The sequence below is a fragment of the Arachis stenosperma genome, chromosome 3, assembly GCF_014773155.1.
Source record: "Arachis stenosperma cultivar V10309 chromosome 3, arast.V10309.gnm1.PFL2, whole genome shotgun sequence".
Lineage (NCBI taxonomy): Eukaryota > Viridiplantae > Streptophyta > Magnoliopsida > Fabales > Fabaceae > Arachis > Arachis stenosperma.
Window position 1 is genome coordinate 162053330 of NC_080379.1, and position 23151 is coordinate 162076480.

The 23151-nt window shown below is 31.3% G+C and overlaps 3 protein-coding genes across 6 annotated transcripts; 1 reads left to right on the plus strand and 2 right to left on the minus strand.

The window, feature by feature from the left end:
- Positions 1 to 681: 681 nt before the first annotated feature.
- On the minus strand, positions 682 to 2335 carry LOC130969578 (MLP-like protein 423). The gene is made up of 2 exons (XM_057895364.1): positions 1954 to 2335; positions 682 to 1061 (listed from the first exon to the last, which is right to left on the minus strand). Exons 1-2 carry the CDS (start codon positions 2141 to 2143, stop codon positions 784 to 786), a joined length of 468 nt encoding a protein of 155 aa, XP_057751347.1. The 5' UTR covers positions 2144 to 2335; the 3' UTR covers positions 682 to 783.
- Positions 2336 to 2861: 526 nt separating this feature from the next.
- On the minus strand, positions 2862 to 10270 carry LOC130965279 (cytochrome c-type biogenesis ccda-like chloroplastic protein 2). 3 transcript variants are annotated; one of them, XM_057890020.1, is made up of 15 exons: positions 10030 to 10250; positions 9467 to 9721; positions 9320 to 9390; positions 9140 to 9224; positions 8312 to 8431; positions 7742 to 7776; positions 7169 to 7299; positions 6958 to 7043; positions 6849 to 6880; positions 5122 to 5283; positions 4383 to 4455; positions 4195 to 4295; positions 3565 to 3657; positions 3407 to 3453; positions 2863 to 3301 (listed from the first exon to the last, which is right to left on the minus strand). In XM_057890020.1, exons 4-15 carry the CDS (start codon positions 9222 to 9224, stop codon positions 3229 to 3231), a joined length of 1038 nt encoding a protein of 345 aa, XP_057746003.1. In that variant the 5' UTR covers positions 9320 to 9390; positions 9467 to 9721; positions 10030 to 10250; the 3' UTR covers positions 2863 to 3228. The 3 variants fall into 3 exon arrangements, with proteins under 3 accessions (XP_057746002.1, XP_057746003.1, XP_057746001.1); XM_057890018.1 differs by lacking the exon at positions 10030 to 10250 and adding an exon at positions 9835 to 9872 and having other exon boundaries at positions 2865 to 3301; positions 9320 to 9721; XM_057890019.1 differs by lacking the exons at positions 9320 to 9390; positions 9467 to 9721 and having other exon boundaries at positions 2862 to 3301; positions 10030 to 10270.
- A 539-nt stretch (positions 10271 to 10809) lies between these two features.
- LOC130970301 (probable serine/threonine-protein kinase PBL28) lies at positions 10810 to 13032 on the plus strand. Of its 2 annotated transcripts, none has more exons than XM_057896339.1 (7): positions 10810 to 11282; positions 11357 to 11544; positions 11658 to 11856; positions 11932 to 12095; positions 12184 to 12288; positions 12367 to 12489; positions 12568 to 13032. In XM_057896339.1, exons 1-7 carry the CDS (start codon positions 11213 to 11215, stop codon positions 12802 to 12804), a joined length of 1086 nt encoding a protein of 361 aa, XP_057752322.1. In that variant the 5' UTR covers positions 10810 to 11212; the 3' UTR covers positions 12805 to 13032. The 2 variants fall into 2 exon arrangements, with proteins under 2 accessions (XP_057752322.1, XP_057752323.1); XM_057896340.1 differs by having other exon boundaries at positions 11367 to 11544.
- Positions 13033 to 23151: the final 10119 nt, after the last annotated feature.

A 23151-nucleotide genomic window follows, 5' to 3' on the forward strand; every position in this document is an offset into this window, starting at 1 on the left:
CACTAGACAAGGAATAGAAAAAGAAGATTAAAAATATGAAACTAAGAAAAGGGTTTAAGAGAATAAATGAGTGACAGCTAGGATTTAAAAACAGAAGAAGACTAAGTTTAATTAGGTTAACTAATAGTCAAAATCATAAAAAGATAAAATGGGCTTAGACTTTTGATAGTTGAACTTAGTTTATTTGTAGTGGGATCATTTAAAATTTAAAGTGGGGACATATTATATATATATATATATATATATATATATATATATATATATATTTTGGGTTTAAAAATATCAAATGTACTTGCCCCCATTCATGAAGGTGGGTCCGTGCCTGAGTATCGGATAATATTGTATATACCCCACAAATAAAAAAACGAAAAAAAAAACATATTATGCCATATTACATTTTATTTCATTCACCTAGTCAATTTGGCAAAAAATTCTCAATTTAGATAGTTATCTCTATAAGATAAATTCTTAGTTTTATTTAATTGACTTATTATTCTTTTTTTTTTTAATTTTTCTTCGTTTTTCCACTATGTACCGTTAGATAAATACATTTGGTGTATTATTCTAAAAAATCTTCAACTTTTATTATGATATTCTACTTTTAGACATCTTTATATTTTATTTTTTAATAATTAACAAAATATAACTTATTATCTTTTGAAAAAAAAAAAGAACGAGATGTTAATCAACACAGTAATTTACACGCATATACGTCAATGCAACATTATTCTTACACGAACACATCACATTATTGTTGCATATATATTATAACCCATTATAAATTTATGCACTTAGAAGATAGTCATCAACCTTTGGGAAGACGTTGGTTGCAAATTCTTTGATAAAAGTAGGTTCAGGAGCCTCTTGACTAGCCTTTTCATACTCACACGACCATTTCACAATGCTTCCATTATCATTCCCCTTTGGAGTTACACTAATATATCCCTTGTAACTCTTCAAGTACTTAAGGAGTTCACCATCAACCACACTATAAATTATTATCCTCTTTGCATCATCAACATCTTCAATCCTTTCTGTGACTGTCTTCACAAGTTCATAGCCTGGGGAAAAACAACTTAATCATAAAATGTACTAACAAAATCATCTCTTACACTGAAATTATTGATGCTCATTTTATTGTTTATTTTGATCACATGGGCCATCACTTTTTGAGGTGAGGACAGAGTAATACTTGATTAATATTAGTTCAAATGCAAGACAGAAGGAACGTCGCCCAACATAGGTTAAAAACCAGATATTGGTAGAGTAAAAAATTAATTGGATCAAATAGGAAAAATATAGGGTACCAGCTAATTTATTGTCAACAATAATTAATATAAAAAATATTTTCGTTAGAAGACATCTATATAAAGAGATATATTTAGGAGACACATCTACAAAAATACTTCTATTAAATGTCGCCATAAAAAATATTTTTATTAAAAACATTCATAAAATACTTTTATTAAACACAGCTATAAGCAAGAGTTGGTAAAATCTTTGTTGGTTAGTGAAATTGGGTCAAATCAAAGAAAAATGGGGAAGGAAATATGTTGTGGTAGCCTGTGGAGGATTGACACATGACAAAGATGACATATAATTGAATACGTTGTAGTGAGTGAGTGAGTGGGTTTGAAGTAGCATAAAGCTTTTTTGGGAGCTTTTTGGGGGGCCGAGTAAGTGTATATAATTATATTAATAAAAATAAACAGTGCAAAATTATTTATAGAAAAAGTTTAGACCAGTACTTTTATTAAAATTTGGACAATATTTAACTATAAAAAAAATAATTTCACATCATTGAATATAATTTTATACCGTTAAAAACATTAATAATGACTAATTGACGGCTACAAATTATAAAATTTCCTGACTCTTAACACTCCTCTTATTTATATTATAAATGTATCATTTATTTATTTATTTATTTATAAAAAAGAAAAGATTACATACCTTCACCTAAAGTTGTTTTGAAGACAGAGCCAGGAGCCTTGCCATCACCCTGAATAATCTGAATGCTTTTGTAAACAGATGGTGAGGCCTTAGGAAATATGGTTGCAAAATCCCTGATAGCATTCCAGAACTTGTCTGCATTTGACTTCACCTCAATTTCTGCCTCAAGCTTTCCAATAACACCAGCCATTCCTTATACGCTTATTGGTTCAGAGAGAGAGAGAGAGAGAGAATTGTTCTGTGACTTATGAGATTGCTATAAAAAATTGCAGATATGTGAAGAGACAGAGAAGATAAGATTCGAGGAAAAATTAATGAAGTGATTGCTTCACCAACCATACTATATATGATGGAACATATGGATCTAACTGGGCTGCAACTTGCGAGGTTAATTAATTATAGACGCAATTGTGTTATTTATGGAATTATTTATTTTATAGAAGAGCAAAAGTCAATTTAAAACTCCCTGAACAACATTTCAATTATATACACAAAAATTCAACTATAATATAGAATACATATTAAAATATAAAATATAAATTAAAAATAAATTAAATACCACATTAATATATAATAATTGATTTGGTGTTTAAGTGTACAACTGTACATGGTATTTTTGACGAAGTTATCTATCTTCTAGATAACTCTTTTTAAACGAACCAATTCTTTTTTACATACTAGGAAATTTTGTTGCACAATGACATAATCTTTCATAACTAATTTTAATATTCAATAATAATAATAATAATAATAATAATAATTTTAAATTTGAACAATTAAGTTTAAGAATTTTCGTTCAACTGTACTAACGAAAAATGTCATCTATGCCTAGTTTGATTTGACCCTGATTTTTTATTTAAGTTATCTCTTTCATGAACTGCTTACCACACCCCTTCCATTTCCAAATAAGACAATAGAGGCGATCCGTTTAAGGGAAGCCATGCTAATCAAAAACCAACTATGCAAGCAACACTGCAACAGACTTGAAGTAGTTCTTTTAAATAAAAGATTATAATTATCTAAATAATACATAATAGATTTGGATCCGCTAAGTACAATATACTGACTAACTCAATTAACAACACTATCTATGACAAATTTTGGTCAACTTCCATTAAGCTTTGGGCATTTTCCAAAAAAAAAAAAAGGGAACTGTAGAATACAGTAAATCTTGCACTTGCACTTGAATTTCAATTTCTTTTGAATTTTGCATCATTGTATGATATATACGAGGTGTTTCGAGTAAGAGCCATGTGTTGAGAGCATGGAAATTTTCTACATCACCATTGTTGCAGGGAACAGCCTATCTAAGAAAGTATACACACCACCTCCTAGCAGCATTGCTCCACTGTGAGACAAGCAAATTGTAACATGCATCACAAACGCAGAAAGTTTTGAAACTCGCAACAAATGAGAGTACCATTGTTGTTCTAAGTAGACGTTCAGGAATTACCTTATGGGATTGATCCATGCTGAGAACTTGCGAAATGAAAGCAAGCTCTGTTAATACAGACTTGAGTTAGATTATCCCGAGTATTAGGGTTGTTCTCTTAAAAAAAAAGACGGGGTGTGGGTGGTGGAGAAGGAGAATTGAAAAAAAATAGCAAGAACCTGTAATGCTCCAGCAAAAGAAGCAGCTAAGAGTAAGGGAGCAACATAACCAGTTGTGTATGTCAAAAGTAAGCTGCCTCCAATCACTGGATCCTATCAAGATATCAATTTACTTTATTCAGAATGACCAGATATTAAAAATTAGACGTAAGAAAATAAACAATCAAATCCAATGTAAATTAATTAAGCATCAATTTAATGATTATCCAGAGGATGAAACAACTCAATCAGGGTTAGCTTGAGAGAAGCAGGTTCAGTCCTAAGCAAATTTTACTAAGAAAGTCGGTGAGACGAATCCCGTGGCGCTCTTTTGGAAAGGGATCGTGCCTTTTATATCTGTCTGTGTGTGTGTTAAAAATCTAGTATTTATTACCAAGTAATTTGGATATAAACTCTATAAAATATAGTGAAATTCAAGATTACTGTACATTTAGAATTCAACTCAAGATATGGAGGATCTTACATTTCCATGAATCTTTAGACCAAAATAACATTAACATCTGTTAAAAGATACATAAAAATGCCTCTCAAGAAGCTTTTCAACTTATTAACTATAAACTAATGAGCAAGTAATAATGGTTTCTGAATGCTATAGTCAATAGTGAACATGTAAAAGAGAATGAAAAATACCTTGGATGCAGCAACATAACCTAGAAGGGTAGCCAGTACAGGTGTGCTGCAAGGCGAGGCAGCTAAAGCAAATGTAAGCCCAGCCAGATATGCTTGCACACCTGATAGCAGAATTTCTCATTATGCAACATTGCTCTGAATTCGTATTTATAGTGGAGAAACCAGTGTGTGTAAGATAACCAACATACTTGATGGGAAATTGGCAGCTGCTGCACGTGGATCAAAACTGTCGAAGAACGAGGGGAGCTGCAATTCAATGATCTGCAAAATTGCTCAAGATTAATCGAAAAATTAAATAAAATAAAAGATCCTGTCAGAACTTTTTATGGTTGACTGGTTTTAAAATGGGAGTCCAAGAAGTTAGTAGACATCAAACTCATTCCGTAAAAAACTAAATTGAATTAAAATATACAATTTGAATGTAACAAATTTACTAATAGTAAATGGTCAAATTTGTGCTTAGGTGTTGTTTACCATAAAACAGTTGAGGACTTGAGGCTTGTAAAAGGCCAGGTTAGTGCTAAGCCTAATATATGGTTTACAACAGTTTGGGCCATCCTTCCCTATATAGTACTAAAGCTGATTCACAGAGGAAATAAAGAAAAAGAAAATGGAGGCAGGGGGATGTGTTGAATCCTAAATTGGCTAGCTATATGTCCAAAGTATCGTTTATGGAGCTTAGAGAAGCTTAGCCGAAATTCTCCACTTGAGAATGCCTAATCTAATAGAATTCTTCAGAAGAGTTGAAGGTTTTATCAGGACAATAAACATAATAAATAACTGGTTTTAATATTCAGTGAATAACCTTACCAAGTAAGAGTAAGATACTAAGATCATTAGAGTTTCGAGGCAAAACTGAAATAAATGAGAAAAAAGGCAAGGGGCACAAATTTTTTAATTTTAAGGGGAAAAAAATTGTTTCAGTACCTCAAGAAGGTTCAGACCCATAATTACAGCCAAACCAGAAGCAGCCAGTGGTAATCCTTGGCCTATCTGTCCATAAGCCTTTCCAGCAAAGGATGCAGCGACTCCCAAAAGGGCTAATGTTGTTGCAAGACCCAAGGAGAATGCAATTGAATCCCCAATAACCTAGCAGGGAGAAAGCATCATTATTATTCAGCATATATGCATGTATGAACACCTTAGCCAAATTGATCCAAAAACATGTAGAAACAAGAAAGAAATAAGACCATGTTAGGTACCCAGCCAACTAGAAATTAGGGACTTAATTTTAATTCAATAAACTATTGGCTAGGGTGGGTTTTGTAACTAATTTTCCTAGCTGACAAGTGGCAAGTGAGTGAGAGTGTGCATTTTGTTATGGGGAAGTAGTGAGAGGTCATTAAGAAAGGTTGGATTAGACTAGGACTACGAGAGAATTAGGTACCTCAAACACCTGATACTTTGTTATGCTGTTCTTTCAGTAAATAATACAAACACATACTGGGAAATTTGGTGATATCTCACTGATATCACTCCAGCTCTTTCCCTTCCATTACTGTTTCATTCTTCTATCTTACTCCGATAATCGTTGTCAAAGACTACTAGAGCCAGGAGGAAATGATACCACTTTGAGAGTTTTCATACATGAAATGCCAAAATATGCAGTTTATGGAACAAAATATCAGAATAGAATGCCTCAACAAGAGATCCAAGGATTTGAATTCAGTGCTGCTACAAAATTGCAAGGACCATGTGAATGTTAAAATGCAGAAACATAAGACATCATTTCTCTCTAGCCCAAAAAACTACAAACCAAGGTTCAGCTTATCAATATTCCCTATTGATGTTTTCGTGGGAAAAGAGAGTACTTGGAGGAATAGTATTCTTTTCCTAACTCTTCTCAAATTAAATAAAGTTGCCAAATTTTCCAAGAAATTATATAAATAAGCAACCAAAGACAATTTAAATTGAACAAAACCAAATTAACACTTAGTAATGCTTTAGCATGGAAGAGCCCTCCATGTGATGGAATAAAAAACACATGACCAATTCGAGAAATCTTCCAAATTAGGAATCAATAGACAACCAAAATCAGGGACAATCGAAATCCAAGGCTCTTTCTGTCACGGGAAATTATCACACCAACACCAAGGATTTGTTTTTGCTAGTATCAAGTCCTTCATGGCAATGGACTTGCTTAATTACTTTTGAAGTTCTAAACTTTCAATATATCATGCCAGACAACCCACAAGTCGTTAACAACTATTATAAGAGGATAATGAAGTCAACAGAGAATTTCTTAAAGAGGATACAAGGGTCATAAGTGGTTTTATGTTATCCTAGGGTCACTATACAATAATTTTAAACGTTTTATTCCACAGCCTTGATGGTTATTTGAGTTAATACAAGCTATACTTCAATATCATAAATGATAAACCATCTCCTAAAAGTTTCTTGGGATTGAATATTATTACATCTAACATGCCTCTCCAATACAAGAGTCCATTGGGATTGAATGAAAACACATGCCACCTTAACTTCATTTAAGAAATTTAATTTTTATTAAGGAAAATGGGGCTACAAGTGTACTGTACTATAAGTAGAGACTTGAAGGTTTCTATACCAAATGAGACGACAGGAACAAAAGAATAATTTTTATCCACACCCCCCTTCGAACGTGAAACGTCATACAGTGTGTGTTAGATTATTACCTCTGCTCTACTTTTTCCAGAGCCAAATGCCCCTGCCAGATTCCCATTCACAATTTTAGGCATCTGAAAGGTAAGAAATACTTGAGAATGCACACAGTAGCAAGCATACCAATGTAACCAAGGGTCAACGGTAAGACACTGAGTGTACAAGGAGAAAGACTGGTCACAAGCCCTGCCCCAAAAATTACTGCCAAACTGTAGAAAGATAGAAATAATCATCATATGAAAACCATAAACATGAGCATCCAGTATTAGAAAATAACAAGGAAATAAAGTAAAAGAAAGGCCAAAAGAATACATAAAAGGGATTTGAAGTACACCTAGTGAAACTGGGAGAAGATAATTGACTCTGAACAGCTTCATTGGCCTGTTGCCCAGCTGAATACAATAAGCCTCCAAACCAGTCACTTAAGTTTGCATCAGCCAAAGAATAAACAGAAGCAGCTACTTCCTGTAAAATAAATTAGCCTTGAGTTATATACCCTAACTATGGACTCAATGCATAATATACACAATATCATAATTTACAACATAATGACTAATCTGTAGAAATTATCTAGCGATGGGATATTCAAGGAACAACTGTAATAAATAAGCTTTCCTATTTGTCATTGGCTTACAAAAGCAAGCAACTTGAGTCTAAAATCTCATGCATAAAAGAAAACAAAGCAAAAAGAACAACTGACTGCTCTCTTCAATCTCTCGCTCAGTTGTGCAATAAACAAGGTTTACTTGAACATATGCATGTAGAATTAGTTAAGATATCATGCACACGTGTGCTCAAGCACACACATGAACACATATCAAAAGGGAGACTGTAAAGACCTAATAGCTCTAGTAGTGATTGATGCAAAGAACATAAAACCTCTGACCAATATATTTATCCTACTTACAGCTTTTGCAGCAACTGGAGCAATCAAGTGTGTCACTGAAAAAGAATAAAACAAGAAACACTCACTAATACAATCAACCAAATTCATCATCCATGTCATAGGAGTAGCACAAATCAGTTTTCAAAGGGGGAAAAAAAGAGTAAGGATTTGACAGAGAGAATGCCTATTATGCAGTGACAACATGAGATCTACAATTTGCCAAAAAAAAAAAAAAAACCCCAGCAGAACTGCATTCTTTATTTCACATCTCAATGTTGGATTTAGCCTGGAGGAAAATTACATATATGTTATCCAACCCAAGTGTCAAATATAAGGTGCAAAAAATCTTGTCGCTTACAAGTTTCACCATTGCCAAAACAACTAAAATGAATTTACAACTGTGCACAAGACCTGTGATTGTTTTACTTTTACTGGATTATTAGGAGAATCATCCATAAAAACAAGATTTACATAAGCATTTTTCATTTTGTTCATATAATAACGTCTTAGCTTGTTAGAAATGTGACAAGGATATATATAAAGTAATACATGATGTAGCGATTGAATCCAGCAAAGGTTGAAAGATAGTACCTGCCATGGCACCCATTAATGTCTTCACACTATTGTTAGTACCAATCTTCAACTTTGATTGAAGACAATTGTCACATTTTGGAAGTTCCTTCGATGTGTTGATAAGAACAATATTCCTGCCTTTTAGACACAAAATAAAAAGATATCATACTATTAGTGTTTCGTGGAATCATGGTATGCTCTTAAAGTGTGCTGGAAAACAGATGACCAAAATAGCAGCACTATTTGATACAAGAGTTTAATTGCTTCACACTATTAGTATTTAATAGGAAAACATGCTAAGATTACTATTTGAGATTTTTTTAATAAATACATAACAAATATATTGAAAACTTAAATTTTACATATTTTCTATAAATTTTCTCGGTTAATAACCTTAACATAGTGCCCTAAGAAACATGTTAACTAAACCCTAGAAAAATTGTGTGCTGATATCCAACCAAGCAATGTCAGGTAGGCATGACAAAAGTAGTGGTATGCAGAGTGTAATTTGTTAAATGCTATTTTTTAATAAATGCATAACAGGATGTCACTTTTACACTCTCCATGGTAAGATTCACCTTTGAGTATTTGACAGTGACATTGCTCCAACTTAAATAAAAAATAAAATAAAATAACTCATTTTTCCTTCACAAAGATAGTTTGCAACTATACAAAGCTAACAAAGCCATGAAGAGAAAAAAAAGCTGAGGCTTCTTAACACGTTTTTTGAACCAATAATAATAATAAGCAAATCCTACTAACTAAAAAAATTTAAAACAAAATCTTTCATTTATGATGAACTTGGACCCGTAATGGAACAAAGGAACTCAGACTTAGGAGACAAACCATGTCGTTCAAGATTGCAGTTTGCAACTCCGCAAGGTCGAAGACGAAGACCGTAACTTGCACAATAGCTCGCACTCAAACTCATCTGGAGATTCAATTTAGAGAAAATTTGAGGGGGAAAAAGAAGAAGAACCAAATGATTAATTATTAGTTACAATATAGTAAACTTTAAATTGGTACTTGGCACTTGGCAGTATTCAAGTGAATTTGAAGCTCGCAGCTCAAAAACGGAACACAAGCAACTTCTTCTCCTGGAACACGGAATACGGAACGGAAGTGTAGAGAATTGAAAATAATAAAATATCCAATCCGGCTTGTGGCTTTTACCTATGTTTCGTTGCTGAAATTGGATTGCTTTATTAAAATGAATTCTTGACGTTGATTTGATGTGACAAGTTTATTTTTTATTTAGGGAAATAAAAATAAAGAAATGGCTTCCGTCCAATTGAAATTCTCTTCGCCACTGCTTCAAGCGGCACAGCTACAGGACCGCACTTTTGCCGCCGCCACTCTGTTCCTCTTCATAACCACCGACTCCAATTTCAGTCCTTCTCCCTCTACCTCTGCCTCTGCGACGTACTCCTTCAAGGTTCCATTTTATTTTATTTTATTATTTTTTAATAAAAATACGGTGCAAATTAACACTTCCAGGAAAAAGAAAAAAGATTAACGGAAGCAAAAGAAACAAAAATTACCAAAAAAGAAAAAACTAGCGGGCGGCAAATTTAATCTGCAGCAACAGGAAAAGTACAAGGCGGAAAAAATCGACCAAAGAAAGGTACGAAAATTAGGTCATTGCAGAAGCAAGTAAGCAACAGCAGCGACATTACAAGGCAGAAAAGAAAATAACAAAACAGAAGCAAGGAAGAGAAGAAATGACGAACACGAACCAGTGAAAGGACGGCACCGGCTGACTGAGGGACGTGTCTCGGCGAGAGACTGCAGGAGGAGGGAACGAAGATCAGCAGAAGAGAAGAAGGATAAGAGATGGAGTTCAGTGAGGAGCATGGTGGTTGAGTAGTCCGAGTAAACCGTCCGATTCCGGTTCACCGTTTCGTGGACATTAGCTATTTTTCGGTTCGCCCGTCTTGTTTGCTCCGGTTTTTTAGAAGATGTCACTTGTAATACATAAACGTTATTGAATGCTTGAATTCTCTGGGAAAAAACGGTAGTTTTAGGTAAAGTTGATAATTGAAAGTGGTTAAATGAAAATTTAGTTAAATTAGTTAAATTAATCAACAATTTTAAGGCCCTAACCATAATGGTAATTACTGAAAAAATATCATTAGTTGTTGGGTCCCAAGATTGATGGTCATGGATTACTATTGTTACTTAAGAAAATCATAATCATAGTCAATTGGTGATTTTGACAAACTTTAATGGTAACAATGACGGTTACACCATACAAGAGAAATATTAAGGAACAAGGTAAAAACTACATTTGCGATGGAGACCATTGACAACCAAGGAAAATGCCCTTCTAACCTACAATGAGTATATAAGATGGAAATTTCTTGGATGACATTGTAATTTTGTAGAAAATAATGTATACTTTATATTCTACTCGATTGAACTGGATTTTCACAGAGACTTAAAATGTTAAATACAATGAATCTAATAAAAACTATTTTTTGAAGAAACCAAAATGGAGAATGAGGAGTGCAGTTTCCATTTCCTTGTCAAAGGGAAGCAACAAGTCCCTACTTCTCTTTTCCTCATCAGCTTTCTCTTTTGCTTAAAGTACATGTCTCTCTCTTTTTCCATTCATTAGCAAGAACAATAAAAACCAGGTTCTCTCCTTGTGTTAAGTAGTAGTATTATTCTCTCTTAATAATGTACTGTTACTAAAGAGAGTATATGGCAAAAGTTCTGTTAATCTCAAATACATACATACCAACTACTATTGCATTATTGCAATGTGATTTTTACTTGTACTAGTGTACATATACTAGCTACCAATAATGTTCAAGAGAATTATGATCATTTAAATCAAATTGAAACGTTCTTCATCACATTCCATTTTGATTACAGTCATATAACAACATCTAAGAACTACCCATTATACTAATCATCATGCCATTTGGTTTGGTCTCAGCCTGGAACAAGCGCCGTCGAAGCAAGTCTCAAGATCATACAGACCCTTGTATGTATTCTCCTCCTCTTCTTCTTTGTTTCTTTCATGTTGGAATGTTTATATACGTTTGCTCTTTCATTCAGGGATTTATAGGCCTGCAGAGTTTTGGCAACTGGAAGATCAATCGCCACAAGCTCCAAAAAAGAGGCATGGATCGTCTGTTTTCACACTCAAGGAGATGGAAGAGGCAACATGTTCATTCAGTGATGATAATCTTCTTGGAAAAGGTGGATTTGGAAAGGTATACAGAGGAACTCTGCGTTCAGGAGAGGTAACAAATGGAATTTGTTATATCAAAAACTCTACAGATATTATTGAATGACTCGAAAACTTTGTGATATAGATCTAAATTAACAAAGCATGATAACATGTACACCTCTGAAGGTTGTAGCAATAAAAAAGATGGAGCTGCCAGCTATTAGAGAAGCCGAAGGAGAGCGCGAATTCCGGGTGGAAGTGGACATATTGAGCAGACTAGACCACCCAAATCTTGTTTCCTTGATTGGCTACTGTGCTGATGGAAAGCACAGATTCTTAGTATATGAGTATATGCAAAATGGGAACCTGCAACATCATCTGAATGGTATTATTAGTCTGCCATGTAACTAAGAATCACACTCAATATTGTTTGTTAACCAGTGCCTAATTAATATTTTAGGAATTGGAGAAAGAAAAATGGATTGGCCTCTAAGGCTGAAAGTGGCATTAGGAGCTGCAAAAGGACTTGCTTATCTGCATTCAAGCTCTTGTGTTGGGATCCCTATTGTTCACAGAGATTTCAAATCCACCAATGTTCTTCTAACCTCCAATTTTGAAGCAAAGGTACATTCTATATATCATGTCTTTTCCTAGGAAAATTTGTGTAATTAGTTAAAACTCACATTTACATTTTTTTCCCCTTTCTAAAAAGATATCTGATTTCGGGCTAGCTAAACTAATGCCAGAAGGACAAGAGACACATGTAACTGCTAGAGTGTTTGGTACTTTTGGCTATTTTGATCCTGAGTATACATCGGTATAAGTTTAAAACATATCTCTTTTTTGAATCCAGTTTTCCAAGATTGTTTAACTAATTTGTTGTTACAACTAACAGACCGGAAAACTCACTCTACAAAGTGATGTTTATTCTTTTGGCGTTGTCCTTCTGGAGCTTCTGACTGGACGTAGAGCCGTAGATCTAAACCAAGGTCCAAATGATCAAAACCTTGTGGTCCAGGTTTGTATTGTATGAAGCTTATACATGAAGTGACATGTTGAAAATGTTGCTGGAATTTACTTTCTGTATTTTGTGCAGGTGAGACACCTACTAAATGACCGGAAGAAGCTTCGAAAGGTGATAGATGCAGAGATGGCTCGGAACTCTTACACTTTGGAGTCTATATTCATGTTTGCCAATTTAGCATCAAGATGTGTTCGTAGTGACAGTGATGAGAGGCCTTCCATGATAGAGTGTGTTAAAGAACTTCAAATCATCATCTTTACAAATTCAAAAGGCTTGGGAATGGTTATGCATAGCTTGAGAATGATGTAGTCAAATATTAGACTTTAGGATTAATAAGAATACTTATTATATTTTGGATTATCGTATGTGAGATCAATGAGGATTATTCTTCATCGAGAAATCCGATCCTTATTTTCTCAACTGTTTTGGAATTGTATTGCCTTATTGGTTCAACAGTTTTCATTCCATTCACACACCCGCATTATTAATTCAAATGTGGAAAATTTATCACAATATAAACTTTATTATTATTTTTCATTTCCACGGTATTGAAGCTTAATTTAAGAATTTTCGCCGGCTAATAAGTTCATGAGTTGTTATATGCATAATTCGAATTATGGACACCTGCTTAAACAAACTATTAGTAAGTTAATTATTAAAACAATGCAAGTTGGTTAATATAAACTTTATTATAATGAAAAAACATGTATATTTTTTCGGATCTATGATCATGGTAAAACATCCTTCGGTTCGGACTTCGGATGGTGGTGTTTCCTCCTTGACAATGTAAGACGATGCAGTAGGATTGGAGTGGACTGGATTTAAATTAATGTAAAAGAAAAATATTAATTGAGATGAGCTCAGCAGTTGCGGCGGGAGATGTTTTTGGTTGAGTTCAGAAGTAGACGAAGTTCAAGATTATTATTTCTTTTTAAAAAAAAAAGCTCAACATCGAAATGGAGCATAGAAGTCAGAAAAATATAAAACAATCAAATAATTTTTATGTCATTTTCGGCACAAGCATCAACAACATGAGTTATTAACCACATCATTCCGTAGCATATGAAAATAATTGAGCCACACAATCTCTTACTCCTGTTATTTTACTCTGAAAAATAACATCATTCCGTCGTAGCCAAATATTCTACATAACTGAGAAAAAGCCAACCATTCAACTCTTGCGCAACTCTTTTCTCAGCGGCGTCAATCTCCAATTCTCAAAGTGATCTTTTAAAGAATCAGGTGCAGTCCAGTTCTGTCCAAACTCTGATATCCAGACACACTACACCTGCCAAGAGAACTCACAAGTAACAAATAAGTGTTGTAAAATTTTCTACTTCTTTGTTACACAACACGTACAAATTATCATTCTGTTGTAGAATTTCCAGCCTACATAGCCGTTCTTTTGTATTGACCCGGCCTACTAAGACAAACCAAGTGAATAGCTCTATTCGAGGCGGAACTAGTCCTTTCCAAATTTCCTTTGTAAATTTATAACTCAGAAGCTCCTCATCCAAAGTCTTTTCCTGCATAACTTGCACAAATGAGTTAGTGGAATAAACATATTCCTTATCAAATTTTCACACCACTCTATCTTGCACTTCCGCTATCAATTTAACAGATTGCAAGACTTGAAGCATCTGATCTAAGGTATCTGTTTCTCATTGACGTAGTTCCCTTCTCCATTGAAAGTGTCAAACCCACTCTATCCCATCCATTCCAGAACCCACAGTCTCCAATCACTGATCCTTATTTGTATGAAATCAAGAAGAGACTCGAAAAGGAGTTTTTCAACTTTCTCACTTGGAGTCATGTATCCTCCCAAAATCTGGTGGATCTATCATCCCCTACTTCTATAGCAAAGCCATCAATCATTTTCTACTTTACATATTGCTCTATTATTGGCACTTGACATATGTCCCTCCACGATCCACCTCTTTCTGGTAATTTCTGAGTTGAAAGCAAGAGGTTCGGATTCAAATTATTACAACAGCACACAATGTTCTTCTAAAGAGGGCATTCCTCCTTTAAGAACTGCCACCACCATTTAAATAGTAGTGTAACATTATGGAGCACTGCATCACCCACCCCATTATTATTATTATTATTATAACATTTAAATTATGGAAAATTCTATGATGTTTAAGATATTGTACATAATTTATTAAAAGAGACAAATAATTTTATATAGGAGGATAGATCCTTGACAATCATTTTCATCATGTAATATATATATATATATATATATATATATATATATATATATTCATGTTCTTTTTATAAATTAAATATAATCAAGTTAAATTATAAGATTTAAAATAATACTAGACATAACTAATTTTTGTTATATTAAATCAACTTAATTAAACTTTGTTAATAAAAAAATTTAAGTGTATAGCATTATTCTAATAATTTTATTTAACCAAGCAATTTTACCAATCAAATCTCAACCAAGTTAGAAATGCTTTTGATTCTTAAATACAGTGGTTTTCAACAATTTTTTTGTGTTTTTTTTCAATAACGTTCTTGTTATTGTCTTTTTTTTGTTTGATTTCTTTCACCTTTTTTTTTTCTCTTTATATATTAAAAAAATTAGAATATAACAATTTTGATTTATAACACAAAAATTTTAGTGCATAATAAAAATTTTTAAAATACCACATATTAAAAATATTAACACTCAACTAAAAAAATGCAAAATCCAAAAATTTTGATATACAACATAGTAAATTTAGTGCACAACACAAAAATTTCGGTGTGCACAACAAAATTTTTGAAAATGTTACATATCTAAAACATTCACACCTAATTAACAAAACATATACAGTATAAAAAAATTTTATGCGCAACACAGAAATTGTTTATATATAGTATAAAAAGTTTTAAAAAATCACAATTGACTCACTCAACTAACAAATAAAAATTTATGTGTTATGAATAATTTTTTTGTGTTATATATAAAAATTTATATGTTTTTATCAATAAACTTACATTATGTGCAAAAATTTTTATTCTATGGGTAAAAGTTTTGGTGCTAAATTAATAAATTTATGTGCTTTTAACAAAAAATTTTGTACTAAAAAAATGTAGAAAAAGAAAAATTGTAATGCATGTATGTATTTTTTTATTAAATTTATACTAATTTAATTGGATTTCATTAAAAGATATATCACCGCATATTGAATGTGATAGTAAAAACGGACAGAACACACTTTTTCTTAAAAGATCCATCTAGTGTACAGATGTGTTTTGGTACAGATTTACAGATTTTTATTTTTATTTAGTTGTTTATTGATTTAAAAGTGTATCATTAAAAGTGTTGCTTAAAGAAAAAGTGTTACCCTTAATCGTTAACTTGGCTCTGATACCAATTTTTAATTTCTAAAAGTGTTGCTTAAAGAAATTAAAATTCTGACTTTTCTTTTAATTTCTTTTTCGAAATTTCTATTAATTCTTCATATTTTACTTTGAATAAGTTTATAATTTGTATAGATGCTTTATTTAAAGGATTTTGACAAAAAGTATTGACCATTTCTACTATTTCTCTTACAGTTATTACTAGTCTTTGATGTTTTGATTCATAATTTTTCAATCTTGTTTAAATTTCTAATATTCTTTTTTGCATGGATTATTGTATATAAAATTTTTTATCTGTTTGTCTTTTTCTTTAATATAATTTCTCAAATCTTCAATAACTTCTTTTATTTCTACACTTTCTCCTGTTTCTAAATATCTGTTTAATTTTTCAATTTCATTCTCCATTTTTTCTTTCAACAGCTTTAATTCTTTTAAGTCATAATATGATTTTCCAGACATTTATAAATTTTTTAAGTTTAATTCCAACTTATTTATATTTATTCTTATTTCTATCCTTTTTATTATAAGATCATCAATTTCAATCTGAAGATTGTTTAATTCCCTTTTATACTCCTTTATTTTACCTTTTAATTTTCTCATCCTATTTCTTTTTATTTTATTTTCTGGTTTTTCAATCTTTTTATGCTTCATTATTTATTTTAAAATTTCTGCAAACTCTATCATTGATTCATCATTATTTTCTAAAGATTCTATTAATTTCTCTAGCTCTTCAACTTCTCTTTTCAACTTGTCACAGATTATTTTTTGGGCTTCAAATGCTCTTTGATTTATTTCAGAAAACTGTAAATAATTCAAACGATTTTTTCTTTCAAATAGCTTTTGTTTCTTGTCTTGATAAGTTACATATATTTCTTCTTTATTTATTGTCATAATTTAGTGTTTAGGGTTTCATTTAATTTTTCGACCTTTTTTGTTAGTTCTTTTATTTTAGAATTTTCTTCTTTAATTTTTAACTTAGATAAACTTAAAGGGCTATTAATTTTAGATTCTCTTATTTGAAAATTCGATGAAACTAATTTGCCTTATGGTTCTTTTAATAATAGAACTAGGTTTTCAATAGCTTTATATTTTGGTATTTCTGTTTTTACAATTTTCTGAAATAATTCATCAACATAAATTCTTTCTCTGTTTTTAAATATTATACTATGATGGCTATTTGTTAAAGCATAATTTATTGCATATGTAATTGAAAATGGTTCATCATCTTGTTCCATTAGATTCTTTCTGTGAAATTTATAAGCTAAGCTTATAGATCTTCCAAGATTTTCAGTTGATAAAGGTATAGCGTATCCAAGATGGGCATTGAATTTAACATTTACGTTTGCCAAGTTTCCATGAACAATTCCAATTATTTGATCTATTGGGTCATCAGTAATTCTTTTATCACAGATTGCTAAGCTTATTGGTGAATTAATTCCTTTCATATATGTAGATTTAATTAAGACTTGTATAATACTAATATGAATCCATCCAATTTTAGATCTTTTTTGTTGATCCTTAATTTTCTCAATCTGTTTACTCAATTCTTCATCATTTATCAAAGCTATTTCAAGTTCTCCATTGGCAGATTTTATCTTTATAGGGACTTCAAGTTGAATTTTTTCATAGTATATTATATTTTTTCTATTAAAAACTTCTTTTAAAAGATTTTGTTTATTAAAATTTTCATTTGATTTGAGATTTAATTCTGTTTTTAGAACAACCTGTTTTTCATTATCTAATAAGGCAGATAATCTATAATAATCAGATTCTTCCGTTAATTCTAAACTTTCTAAATAATTCATAACTAAGAGATTAGGATAAAGGCGTACCTTTCTGGAGAAAAACTTCCTTTATTTAGTATATTTTACATAAGATGTTTTTATCTCCAGAGGGGAGATTATAGATATTAACTCCAGAGAAGAGTTTAAAACTATTTTTTCCTAAGGGAATTCTTTTTCAGACTACAGAATCGCCTCGACAGCTTCCTCCTTGCTCTCCTAGCATATGAGTACTCTTAGCCTCCTGCTTTCTGTTTTCTGATGCCTTCTACAATTGCCTAAGCAATCTATTTATAATGGTTGGGTCTGATGGACAATTCCCATCCTTACCCTTCTTATGACGTCATTGCTTACGTCATTGTTTATTATCTTGCACCAGCTACATTGTTGGTGCTCTATGACCTAAGCGCTTACGTCATTATGCAATAATGTCGAGAGATACTTCAGATGCACTGTCCTCTTCTTTTATGTGGGTGGATGAGCTGTCTTCTTCTTTTATCATGTGGGTGGATCCTATTTCATTATTGCTTTCTTCAGATATTTCTAAGACATACAGCTGGCACTTGTGGTCTTCTCTGTTTTTTATCAAATAGCAGAGATTCCTTTTTTCTAAGAGTCTCATCTTCAGGGAGTTTTTCTAAGAGTCCGGATAGATTGTAGAATGCAGATTCAAACTCTACCAAGAGTCTCATCTCTCTTTCTTCAATTTCATTTCTTTTACTGGACACAAGCAGAGTATTTCTGCTTTTATAATTGATTCTTGTGTGAGATTCCCTTGTTATCTTTTGAGTTCTTTCGAAGACCCTTGCTAGTGTGCTGGCTAGTCTTCCTTCATGACTGTAGATTGTTAAGTCTTGAATCTGATCAATTGGTTGAAAATTTCCTAAAAAGACGGACATGAACATTACTTGGTGTGCTGGAACCAAGCATTCTTCTTCTTCATTAAAAATAGGTTGACTGTTTGTAAATTTTAGGGATATATCCCTTGGATTTACATTGTCAATCATATTTTTAAATCTCTTTACTGCATCAACAAATCCTGCAGGAAACTCACTAATAATTTTTAGATCATTAAAAATTAAAATTGTATCAATCAATCCATACTGAAAAAACTGATAGGTGTCCGATGGGGAAGCATCTGGAAATATAACCAGTTTTGTTAGCTGTTCTTTGGCAATAGGATAATATCCCAAAATTGCCCTTTTTTCTTCAATCCAATTCAGGACTATGTTAAGGGTTTCTCTGAGATTTGATCTACAGACCCTTTTCTTTTCCTTGATTTCAGCCCTTGTAGGAATGTTTCTTATTATCCCTGTTCTCTGGGTTTGAATTGGAGCTTTATCTGCTCTTTTTAGGGTTTGCTCTAGATGGAGAGCTTCATATTCCCTAAAGGATTCCTTTGCCTCTTCCAGTGTTAGAAACCCTCCTTTATGAATTATCCTTGATTGATGTGTGAATGGTGCTGCTTGTTGTGTTGATTTCATTGCTTCAATGGCCTTCTTGAGGGATTGGATCTGTATCCTTATTTGCTGACAATGCTTGCATTTTTCGAGTTCTTGTTCATATTTTTGAATTTCTTGATCTAATGCGTTGTAGACGAACTCCATTCTCTCGTTAATGTATCTACAATAACATTTTTGTCACCCTTAATATATTCAATTTTTATTGGATATTGTAACAAAAATAATTGCCATCTTACCAATCGTCCATGATTTTAATCAACTTTTAAATTATATCGTATAAAACCTGTTAGGTAACTTGAATCTGTTCTTAATGTAAATTCTCTGGGTAGTAAATCAATTTTCCATTTCTTAAGAGATTTAATTGCTGCTAGAGTTTCCTTTTCATGAGTGGTATATCTCTGTTCTGTTGGAGTAAAAGTCCCTGAAATATACCTGCAAAGTAATTCCTTTGGGGAATATTTAGAATCTAGTGATTCTTTTTCTTGTTCCAAGCTTTTTATAGCTTTCTTAGCTTTTAGACATCCTGACCAGGTTATGTCTGAGGCATCTGTTTCTACTATTAAGTAGTCATTTTCTTCTGGAATATAAAGTTCTGGAAGTTTTTCATATAATTCTTTAATTTTTTGAATTTGCATACTATCTTTTTCATCCCATTTCCATTCTTTTTTAGTACTTATTTTTGGAAATAAGATTTTAGTGTATTCTGTTATATTCTTTAAAAATCCTTGATCAGAAATATAATTTATACACCCCAAAAATCTTTGTAATTGTTTTCTATCTTCTATTTTATTAGGAAATAAATTTACCTTTTCTAGAACATTTGGTTGAAGTTTTAGCTTTCCTTGGGTGGATAGAATTAATCCAAGAAACTCTATTTCTTGTTTTGCTATTCTTGCTTTCTTTTTGCTAAGAACTAATCATTTTTCTTTACATCTTTCTAAAACTATTAATAATTTTTGAAGATGATCTTCTTTATCTTGTTTTGTAAAAACTAGTATATCATCAATGTACACTAAAACAAATTCATTTAACTCTTTTAGATTTTTTTCCATAAATCTTTGATAAATACCTGGGGCTTGTTTTAATCCGAATGGTAATACATTCCATTCATATAGCAACACACTTGTTGATTCTTTTGTTGAGCAAGTAAAAGCAGTTAATTTCTTTGTTTCTTCGTCTAAACGAAGTTGCCAATATCCTGATTTTGCATCAAGAGATGAAAACCAAGTTGCTCATTTGATTTTTTCTAAAATAGAATCTTTTCTTGGAAGTTTATGAGCATCACCAATAGTTGCTTCATTCATCTTCTTATAGTTAATAACCATTCTTCGTTTTCCCCTTTTAATTTCATTATTGTTTTCGACATAAAAGGCTGGAGCCGCATGAGGACTTTTACTTAATCTTATAATTCCTTTTTCCAAAAGATCTCTACATTCTAATGAGAACTCTTCTCTATCTCTTGCGGAATAAGGAATTTTATTTGGAACATTTATCTCTTTTGTAGGGTCTTTTAATTTAATGCTTACTAATTCGTTATTTGTATTTTTAATATCTAAAAGATTTTGAGCACAAATTTCATCCAAAAGTTCTTCTATTTTTGTTTCAAGATTATTTTTTGGAATTTTTATCTGAAAGTATAAATTTAAATAACATGTCTCTAATATAGAAAATATTTTAAATTTTAGAATCTTATCTATAGTAGTGGTTGGTATTTTTATACGTTTCGATTTTTGATTTATTGAAGAATCGTGTGGAGCTTTTAAAACTATATATGTTAATTCTTGAATGAATGGATGATATAGCTTTAAAAAGTTATTTCCTATGATAAAATACATTCCAGAATCTAACATATATATAGATGGAACAATGAACCTATAATTTTGAATAAAAATTTCAGCCATCTCTGCTTTTTGGTCAATTTTATGTATTGATTTGTCAGCTATTCTAACTCTTAATGGTTTCTTTAATTTTTTCCAATCAAGTTTTATATTTGAACTAGCAAAGCATTGTGTTGCTCCAGAATCTATGAAAGCATTTATAAACTTTTTTGTTATTTTTATAGTAATAAATATGCATTATTACTCAATCTCTGAGTTTGTTTCTGAGACATATTCAAAAATATAGTCTAAGTTATCATCAGATTCCTCTAATGGTTCCATGAAACAAGACTTAGCAATTTCTATTTGTTTAGTAAGATTCTTTTTATCCTTCTTTTTTGGACATTCATTTGCATAGTGTCCTTCTTCTTGGCAATACCAACACTTACAATTTTCTTTTTTATTTGGGCAATAGTTATTTTTTTTGTCTTTTGTTTTTATTGTTATTTTTCTTCCTAAAATACCTCTTTTTTCTCCAGTTTGGATAGTATTTTCTTTTTCTAAATTGATATTTTCTTTTTCTTTGAAGGTTTTTATTAAGACCATATTTTTGAGGTATCTCTTCATTATCCTGACAGCAAATTCTAATTATATTTGCAAATCTTTTTTGAGTCGCTTCTTGCATACAACGTTCTTTTATTTCCTCTCTTATTGCAGAGGTTACTCCACCAAAATTATTTTCAATTGTCCCTCTATTTATTTCTCTTATAAATCTTCCCATTATAAATTCATTAGCAGGATATGGAAGTTTTGTTATATACATACTAAGATAATGATTTTTATCTTCTTCTTTTAATTTGTAATAATGTATTCTATATTCACATATATAAGATTCCACATTACATAGATCATATATCTGAATATTAGCTAAATGGTTTTTTGCTTCTTGATATTCTTTATTATAGACTTCTTGTCTATAATCTATAATATTTTTTCCAAAAAATTCTTTATATAGAATCATCATTATATATAATATCTTATCATAAACTGTTGTTTTGTTGCTAAATCTTCTATTATTTGGTTTTCTATTGATGTCATATAATCTCTTATAGTTCCTTTAGTATGAAACCCTATGTAATTCCAAATATCTCTTCCAGACAAATCACTAAGCTTTGGATTAGTAAAAACTTCTAATAAAAAGGAATTCAACCAATTTTCAAAAATTATTTTTTCATTCTTTTTACAGTCTAAATCAAGCATTCTTTCTCCTTCCATTTCCTGGATTTTAGAAACGTATTTTGATGGTATTTTTGTATATTTTGAATCTTTATTTATAAACCCTTTTTTAAAAGCATAATTATCAAAACCTGTTTCCCATTTAAATTGAGATTGATTATCTTTAGATGTTCCAGCTTCATTTTTTACTTGTATTGGAATTGCTGGTTCTTCGTCACTTGAATAATCTAGGATGTGTTCTTCATTTTCTATATTTTCAGAATTTACTAATTCTTCTTCTATTTGAAATCCTTGTTCCATAATATTATTTTCTTGAGCCATTTTTAATTGTTTAAAAAGCATTGTAACTTCTTCTAATTTTTCCTCAATATTCATAATTTTAGTGGTGGTTTTACTTTTAAATCTGTTATGTTGATTATATTTTGAAAATTTTCTTCTTTGGGATTCTCTTTTTTCTTATTTTTTTGAAATTTTATGAATACTAATATTTCTTCAAGCATATCTACTATAGAATTTAATTGTGGGTTAAAAGTATGATAAAGATGTGGGGAATCATTTCCATGGTAACATTTTTTAGAAATTTCGTGTGAAAAATAAGTTTTTTCAGGTTTTTGAAGTCCTTCAATAAAACTTATAGTAAAATAAAGATTTTGAGAAAAATCATTTTGTATTGATTTTAAGAATTCGGTGTCATTACAGTTAACATTAGTTAAAATCATTAATTTTTGATCTATTAATTTTGATAACTTAATTATTTCTTCTCTTAAATCTTCTAATTTACTTTTTTCCATTAGGTGACGCTTTTCTTTGTGAAGAGTTACGGTTTAAAGTGAAAAGTGTGGCTTTAAAAAATGTGGTGTAAGCAAATCTTTAAATCTGTATGACTTTTTACTCTGTATACTAAAATTCACCTTTCTTAAAAAGCCAAAATGAGAAATTTATTATTTCATAGAATATTTATATCGATCCGAAAAGAATAAAATATGTCTTCTAAAAACATGA

What these genes read in the sequence shown, in the direction of transcription:
- LOC130969578 (XM_057895364.1), bottom strand. Translation starts at nt 2,143, where the DNA reads ATGGCTGGTGTTATTGGAAAGCTTGAGGCAGAAATTGAGGTGAAGTCA. An exon ending in CAAAACAACTTTAGGTGAAG is followed by an intron (nt 1,062 to 1,953) that starts GTATGTAATCTT and finishes GTTTTTCCCCAG; the next exon opens with GCTATGAACTTGTGAAGACA.
- LOC130965279 (XM_057890019.1), bottom strand. Translation starts at nt 9,224, where the DNA reads ATGAGTTTGAGTGCGAGCTATTGTGCAAGTTACGGTCTTCGTCTTCGA. An exon ending in CTCCAGTTGCTGCAAAAGCT is followed by an intron (nt 7,300 to 7,741) that starts GTAAGTAGGATA and finishes TTTATTTTACAG; the next exon opens with GAAGTAGCTGCTTCTGTTTA. An exon ending in CTGGAAAAAGTAGAGCAGAG is followed by an intron (nt 5,284 to 6,848) that starts GTAATAATCTAA and finishes TCTCCCTGCTAG; the next exon opens with GTTATTGGGGATTCAATTGC.
- LOC130970301 (XM_057896339.1), top strand. Translation starts at nt 11,213, where the DNA reads ATGCCATTTGGTTTGGTCTCAGCCTGGAACAAGCGCCGTCGAAGCAAG. An exon ending in GAACTCTGCGTTCAGGAGAG is followed by an intron (nt 11,545 to 11,657) that starts GTAACAAATGGA and finishes ACACCTCTGAAG; the next exon opens with GTTGTAGCAATAAAAAAGAT. An exon ending in ATCAAAACCTTGTGGTCCAG is followed by an intron (nt 12,490 to 12,567) that starts GTTTGTATTGTA and finishes TATTTTGTGCAG; the next exon opens with GTGAGACACCTACTAAATGA.